Source organism: Sinocyclocheilus anshuiensis, unplaced genomic scaffold, assembly GCF_001515605.1.
Source record: "Sinocyclocheilus anshuiensis isolate Anshui unplaced genomic scaffold, SAMN03320099.WGS_v1.1 scaffold831, whole genome shotgun sequence".
Taxonomy (NCBI): domain Eukaryota; kingdom Metazoa; phylum Chordata; class Actinopteri; order Cypriniformes; family Cyprinidae; genus Sinocyclocheilus; species Sinocyclocheilus anshuiensis.
The window spans coordinates 429,278-437,519 of NW_015542380.1; the positions used below are offsets into that span (position 1 = coordinate 429,278).

An 8,242-nucleotide genomic window follows, 5' to 3' on the forward strand; every position below is an offset into this window, starting at 1 on the left:
GGGGCTAGCAAGCTTAACAAGATAAGACACACCTGGGGAGACTAATCAAGGGCAACCAATGAACAAACGGACTACAAACACCACGGGAGACAGGAAGTGACATAAAAGTCCAGGGCAAGACAGAGAGCATGAAACAAAAACAAGGAAGAGTTCATTTGTGAGGAGAGCAATCACGTTTATTTTCTAAAAACCAAAATAAAACTGAACTTTTTAAAAATTAAAATTAATTTTTTCAAAATAAAAAAAAAACAAAAAAAATCATCTTTCAAAAAGTTCTCTTTAGTATATATAAATAAATATAAATATATGTAAATATATAAATAAAATACTGTTAAGTAAAATTAAAAAGCCGAAGCCTTCTTGCACTGGCTGTGCTGGTTTGGGCCTCACTGCCAGCTGCAGTCATGTCCTCAGTGAGTGACATAAATGCAAACAATTAGACAAATAGAATTTATAATCATTTTCATTATTTATTTATTTGTGAACCTGGCTTATAAATCTGGCAGGGTCACATGCTCAGTTTGAATGAACATGACTCTTCTGCCTGCACCATTACATGCTGTTTAATGCTTTACGTTACTCTTTTCAGGAATGCTGAACTTCCTGTCTCATTCTCAGTGGTTCACTGGAGCTGTCGATCAGGCCTCAGAGTCCTTACGTATAGAGTGAGACTGGCAGCATTACAGACTGAAGCTGATTATTGATCACTGATCAGATTTCTTTGCGTTCAACACTTGTCTGCACTGGAGGAGCTACTGGCTGACCGAGCTGCTGGCCAACATCTCCCTCTCTTTCTCTCTCTCTGTCCTCTTTCCTCACCCTCCCATCATCTGTCTCTCTTTTACTCTCTAGAGAGGGGTAACCCAGATTTCAAAAATGAATTGCTGCCTATTTCTCTTAATCTACTCCCTCCTTTTCCCTCTCTCTCTCTCTCTCTCTCTCTCTCTCTCTCTCTCTCTCTCTCTCTCTCTCTCTCACTCTCTCTCTCACACACACTCTCTCTCTATCTCTCTCTGTCTCACTTCACTTCATCCCCTCTTTCTGTTGGTAAAAACAGAATCAATCTTGGAAAGTGAAAATTGCCTCTTTTCCTCACCCCCTCTATACTCTGTTGGATAAAGGAATATACGGCCATACACTTCTTCTTCTCTCTTTCCTGGAAAGCTGCTGTATCATCCTTCCCTTCATTCTTAATTTCCTTTTTGAGCTTTGATTATTTTTTCAGGTGTGTTTCCTTTCTTGTAGACCTTCTGTTCAGTGAGGTTGTCTTTTTTTTTCTTTTACTTTTTTATGAGCCAAGGATTGATTGCATAGAATAACAAGAGCCTTGAGAAGAAGTGAGCGGAAGAGAGGGGAGGAAGAGGAGAAACCATACTGCCACACTTACAGGTATTTACAGGTTTCTTAAATTTAAAGTTTAAAATATTTGCTTTCTTTCTTTCATAAATGTAGTCTGTGTCACTCATTGGTGGATGTCCTAAATTCTTTGTTTCCTTTCTTCAGTCTCCAGCTCTGTAGATCTGCTCTTTAATTAATGTGATGATCATTTGTTCAGTGTTGTCTCCTGTTTGGTTTGATCCTGTGCGTCATCATTCATTTCAGCTTTTCTCGATGCATTTTTTTTAATGTGAATCTGATCAATCCTAAAGCACTCCACTTCTGACTGACCTCAAACCAGCCAAAAAACAGCAGTCAGTTTATATCACAGATGTTTAGATGTATGCCTTGTATATTGCTTTTGTCATTTTAATCATAAAAAATATTTATATATACAGTATTTATAGTATTACTTTAGTGAAAATATAAAATATAACACCAGAACTGTATAATAATATAATTATATTTAATACATATACATTTATATAAACACACCTAATATATATACACTTATTGTTTTGCCATTTTAATAAGAATTCCACAATTGAACAATATTTCGCTATGCGTTTTAAGTCCCAGTGGAAGTTTCTCTTAGAATGTGTATTAACCTCTATTTCACTCTCCGTTTCTCACCCTCCCTTTCCTCCTCCTGGGAATCTCTTCCTTTCATTTCCTCAACATCACAAACTGAACTGCCATCACATCCTACTGAATTCCTTCCTTTACGTTCCTCGTAACGTCTTACGCTTGATCTGTGTTTTACCAGACGTTTTTCTTCTCCCCGTTTATAAATCCTCTTGTTGGTCCTTAACCCCTTGCTTGCATAACCCGTCCATCCTTCTCCCAGTCTTCTTCTCTGTGTCTTGTTCTCTCCAACCCAACTGGTAGCATGTCTACCCCGGTCTCTCCGTCTCCATCTCTGTCTCCCCTGGCCCTGTCCTCACCATCTCCCTCCTCCTCCCTGCTCCCCTCTCCTCTTTCTCCTCCCCCCAGGCTGCCAGTCTTCCAGAGGAAGGGAGCTCTCAAGCACAAGAGGGTCATTGAAGTGAAGGACCACCAGTTCACAGCCCGATTCTTCAAGCAGCCTACTTTCTGCAGCCACTGCACTGACTTCATCTGGTACTTCACACCTTTAACACTGTTGGCCACATCTATAACTCCTAACATTGTTATGCTGTAAACCGATACTTCTACCTTAACCTTTATGCTGGACTGCATTTATGTATTGATTTAGTCCTAAAATCTTAATGTACAAAAACAATTTTAAAAAATTATATTATAAAATTAAAATCAAGATATAAAATTATATTATATTATTTTATATTATATATTTAATAAATTGTATAAAAAAAGAACTGGTAGCATGTCTACCCCGGTCTCTCCGTCTCCATCTCTGTCTCCCCTGGCCCTGTCCTCACCATCTCCCTCCTCCTCCCTGCTCCCCTCTCCTCTTTCTCCTCCCCCCAGGCTGCCAGTCTTCCAGAGGAAGGGAGCTCTCAAGCACAAGAGGGTCATTGAAGTGAAGGACCACCAGTTCACAGCCCGATTCTTCAAGCAGCCTACTTTCTGCAGCCACTGCACTGACTTCATCTGGTACTTCACACCTTTAACACTGTTGGCCACATCTATAACTCCTAACATTGTTATGCTGTAAACCGATACTTCTACCTTAACCTTTATGCTGGACTGCATTTATGTATTGATTTAGTCCTAAAATCTTAATGTCCATATCGTGATTCATAGCATAACTCACTTTCAATGCTGTACTGGCCTTGTCATGTACTTTGTAGTTTATACTGAATTGTTATAATCTGAAGCCTCTTCAAATACAGTTAGCCATAACACTACATCATTATTTATTTATGAAAAGACTACATTTTAAAGTGATGAGCATTTTTTCTTTCAAATCTTTTTTGTACTACACTGTTTAAGAGTTTTGGGTCTGTAAGATTTTTAAAAATATTTTATAGAGCTTTTTATGCTCATCCAGACCACATTTATTTAATCAAAAATACAGTAAAACTAGTAATGTTATGAAAGATTTTTTAACATTTAAAATAGCTGTTTTCTAATATAATGTTTTTTTAATATGTATGTAATTTATTTCTGGGATGGTAAAGCTCATTTGATCCTTCAGAAATCATTCTAATATGCTGATTTGGTTCTCTAAAAACATGCTGAAAAAAGTTGTGCTACTAAATATTTATGTGGGGAATATGATACCATTTTTGCAACATTCTTTGATAAATTTACATTTTTTAAATATAATTTTTGTAACAATGTAAACGTCTTTACTTTTGATCAATTTGATTCATCAATGCAGAATAAAAGTATTAATTTCTTTAAAAATATATATCTAACTGACCCCAAACTTTTGAATGGTGGTGTATGTACAAAAATGCAATTTTAAAAATTGCTATCTTCCAATAAGGCATATTTCCAAATAAACCATACTTAAAGGGATAGTTCACCCAAAAATGAAAATTTGATGTTTATCTGCTTACCCCCAGGGCATCCAAGATGTAGGTGACTTTGTTTCTTCAGTAGAATTAATGAAAATGTATAATGTTTAAGTAGATTTTTAAGGAGAAAGACTGAAATGAAATGTCATTACTATTCCAAATACTGTAGCTGTTTTCTATTTTAATGCAGTATGTTTTAAAGTATAATTTACTCCTGTGATTGCAAAGCTGCTGTTGTTAGTCCAGTCTTTAGTGTCACATTATCTTGCAGAAATTATTCTAATATGCTGATTTGGTGCTCAAGAAACAATTCTTATTATTATCAATGTTGAAAACTAGTGCTGTCAAACGATTAATCGTGATTAATCACATCTAAAATAAAAGTTTTTGCTTACATTATATATGTGTGCGTGTACTGTGTATATTTATTATGTATATATAAATACACACACACATGTATGTGTATATTTAAGAAAAATATGTTTTGTTTATATATTAAATATATTTATATATAATGTAAATACATGTAAATATTTTCAAAATATATACAGTATGTGTGTACTGTATTTATATATATACATAATAAATATACACAGCACACACACATATATTATGTAAGCAAAAACCTTTATTTTGGATGCGATTAATCGTTTGACAGCACTATTGAAAACAGTTGTGATGCTTGATATTTTTGTGGCAATCATGGTAGACTTCTAGCATTCTTTAATGCATACAAAGTTCAAAAGAACAACATTTATTTGAAATATAATTTTCATATATTTTTAATAAAGTATAGGGTGAATTTAGGTCAATTTAACAATTTTTTGACATTGAGATGACTGTGTGACTGCGGACAAATTCACCCAAACTAACCCTACAGTAGAAAATTCACTGCTGAATCCTATTAACTTGAATCCTCTTTTCCATCTCTCTGTCTCTTTGCCCTTGTCCTGTCTCAACCTATATTTCTGAGTATATGTTGATGTTGATTGGTCTGAAGGATGCTCTTAAAGAGTCGTATATACACTCAGATGCATTTCAGAGCAGATCATGCCCAAAGTGTTGGGTGTCAAAGTATCTTATTTTAGCACTTGAGGGATTTATGCTAAGTTGTGTTTTGCATAGCAAAGATTTCAGGAGCAGAGCAACCTGTTATTATGGTGAACTGAAGAGCACTTAAATTGCCCGTCGGATGAGGATTTCTTGAAATTACCTTATCTGTCACGGCCTCGGCAGCTTATGTCTTCTGTTTGCCCTCTGTGTTCATACACATACTGTACACAACACCACAGCTCTCTATGATCTCCTCTTTTCACAAATCTATTTAATTACACACAATAAAATTAGACACATGATATGAGTTGTTGTTTATGTTTTACAGGGGAATTGGAAAGCAAGGATTCCAGTGTCAAGGTAATAATTTTGGAATGTATAACACAATTTACCATTTTTAAATTCATTCCACAGATTCATTTATCTGCAAAGTTTTTTTCAGATCTTCCTGCTCATCTATAGCAGTGTTTCTGTTTTTCATGAGCCATTCATTTTATTGGCTATTTATGAAATAAGTATTGTTAATTGTTATAATGCATGAAGATCCAAGGATGTAACTAAATATTCAATATTTAAATAGGGCCAAATTTAAAGTGTAAGGCTCTTTCATTGAAAAACCCATTAATTTGATGTGAATATTGGGGGAATACATGTCCCTCTCAGTGTCTATTGTGGTTATGGCCCTGTGAAGATCCGAAAGTGTTTTGCTGAAGCAATTCATCTTTGACGATAGGTAAGCTGAGGCAGCAATATCTGAGCAAAGCCATTTTTTGACCCGAGTTCAAGTCCCAGCTTGTGGTCCTTTCTGATTCCGTTCCCCTCTCTCTTTCTCACTTCACTTTTTGTCCGCTCTCTTTACTGTCCTGTAGTCAAAAATGCCAAAAAAGGGTTATAACTTTAAGTCAGCATGAACAATTCACCCTTTCTAAGTGCATGTTATTGATCTTTTTGTAAATGTTTCATTCATGTATGTTTAATTTTTTTTATTTTTGACCTCATAATTTTTTGTTAAAATATAATCATTTAGTCCGCGTTCAGATATGCCTCCATCCAATTAATAACCGATGGATAGAACAAAGTCCCCGCCCTGCATTTTTTCCCCCCGATAATCAATTTCAGTCAGATGCATGTCACAAAACGGAAGAAAAGATCTGACGCTACTTCCATTACATCACAACTTTAAAAAGACCTGTAGCAATATAACATACTCCCTCGATTTAATCCCACTATAACAGTGTATTTTACTAACAGCTTGCACCACTGCAAACCTTGTCTACTGCAAACTACTTATCAGCAAGCAGTGAAACATAAGCGATGAAAAGGTGTGGAGACGGCTGACCTGATTGCATATGCATTTGTAGGAGTTTCTCTTTCAGAAGCAAATTTTATGGGAGGAGAGTGTTTAAGTGAATCATGCAAGGTGATTTACTAAGGTTTCAGGGTTCATACGCAGTTTGGAAAAGTATGGAATTTGATCTGAGTAATTCCCAGGTAATTTCCAGGTTTCATTTTCTTCATAGTAAGATGGCAGCGATGCACAAAGGAAATAGGTTATATATACTGTATATACGCAGTATAAAACTAGAAATTGTTATGCGTAAGCATGCAAGAAAAATTCCAATACTTATTTCTTGAGGGCACAAAAAAAGATTATTTTTAAGAAAGTTTTTTAGAGGCTCTGTATGTTGTCACTTTGAGAAAATCAATGAATAAACCCCTGAAAAAATGAAAATATTTACAGGTGACTGTACTATATGCCAAATATAAAGATGAAAATAATGCTCCTATGAATCATTTATGTTAAGCGTGGTCTGAAAATCTACTGAGACGTTTGGCAATTTGAGTCTGGAAAAGTATGGCATTTTGAGATGGAAAATGTATAGGAATCCTGAGGTTTGTGGTAGTCAGTTTGCTGGTATTTATGCTATTATTTAACTCTTAAAAGAAGCATGTCTTCATCCATTTTGCGCCAATGTGATTATCATCAGCTCTGCTTGTTTGCGAATTTGGGCCAGTCTTGGTAGAATGCATTGGTCATTATGGAAATGAACTGGCTGCGTCTGTTTTCTTTAATTTGAGGATTGTCAGTAGATCACCCGCAAAATTTTCCACTCTCATTGGCGGTTTTATGGGATTGCGTTCTCGTGCTAATTTGACCTATTTAGTAAATCTTGCCCATAATATTTCTGATTAAATTCTGAAAAATGAGCTTTTCGTTGTAAATGAATAATCTCATATAAGCCATTAGCATATGAAATATTAATGTAGTGTGCTACCATTTAACTGAATAAACCTTGATGACTTGCATATGACACAACAGAAATGCTTTACTAGATATGGTATATGTTTCTTTCAGTCTGCAGTTTTGTGGTGCACAAACGCTGCCATGAGTTTGTCACTTTTACTTGTCCCGGAGCCATCACTACTCCCAAAGCAGAGGTATGTATGTACTGTGAGTGTTGTTCTCTGTTAATGTATACAGTATGTCATCTTTTTGACATTTAGCATTAATTTTTGTTTTGTTTTTGTCCTTTAACTCTACATTATTTTTCTTTTCCTTTCATTATTTTGCTTGATCATCATATAACTCTTTTTTTTTCATACTTGATGTTCTGCTATGATCACTGCAGTTCATCTTTTATTCTACTGTATCATCCGTACCCCATCTGTCTCTCGCCTCTTCATTTTCACATTTTTGCATGGCAAGCCATTTATTTTTTGGCTGAGTAAGCCGATATGGAAGTAGGTCTCACCGTCACACTCATCTTTTCCTTTTCTTGACGAGCCTTTTATTGCTCTCTCTTGCATTCCTTCTTTAAAAGAGGAGGCTTTAAAGGAAAGAGAATATCAATTTTCTCTCTCTCTTGCACTCTCCGTGCAGGGGATGTGATATGATGGTGTTACACTGCTACTCACACTCACGTAGTGCAGAGTGAGTGTAAGAATACGTGTGAAAGAGAAAAGCAAGGAAGAGGCTATATCGTAACACACTTACATCGTTCCAAATCTTAGTTAGCAGCCTATGTAGGCAGCTCTTTTCATCAAAGGCATCATGAGCCGCTTCCAAAGGCCGTTTCAAAAGGCAGACAACTTAATTTTACTGCCTGCAAATATACTTTCTTTTGACATCACATCCCCACATCTTTTGTGGGGAAAGCATTGTGACAATGATTATGATGAAGTGAGATAAATGTTGATTATAAACCTACTGTATATTTCATTCAGTACAAAATGTGATGAAAAATAGTTTGCATAGTTAAAAATGGAGTCTTTTACCCAGTAGCTGTGTCTGAGCTTATTAATATAACATAATATAATATAATATAATATAATATAATATAATATAATAT

General features: G+C 35.4%; 2 protein-coding genes across 8 annotated transcripts in view; both read left to right on the forward strand.

Annotated features, from left to right (window-relative positions):
• The window catches only part of LOC107692562 (glutamate receptor ionotropic, NMDA 2D-like), a 74,773-nt gene extending 74,128 nt beyond the window's left edge, over positions 1–645 (forward strand). The window contains exon 13 of the mRNA XM_016491654.1: positions 590–645. The gene's annotated coding sequence lies outside the window, so the exon portion shown is untranslated. The remainder of the gene's footprint in view (positions 1–589) is intronic.
• Positions 646–1,021: 376 nt separating this feature from the next.
• The window catches only part of LOC107692563 (protein kinase C alpha type-like), a 32,389-nt gene continuing 25,168 nt past the window's right edge, over positions 1,022–8,242 (forward strand). For 5 of the 7 annotated variants that reach the window (XR_001634657.1, XM_016491655.1, XM_016491659.1 and 2 more), the window contains exons 1-4: positions 1,022–1,389; positions 2,144–2,496; positions 5,221–5,252; positions 7,249–7,331. Coding sequence is in view for 6 of the 7 variants with exons in the window: in XM_016491655.1 (XP_016347141.1) it covers positions 2,267–2,496; positions 5,221–5,252; positions 7,249–7,331 (345 nt within the window). In the remaining variant the exon portion in view is untranslated. Of the gene's footprint in view, positions 1,390–2,143; positions 2,497–2,740; positions 2,971–5,220; positions 5,253–7,248; positions 7,332–8,242 lie in introns of those variants that run through there. The other 2 variants (XM_016491657.1, XM_016491656.1) reach the window with 2 other exon arrangements.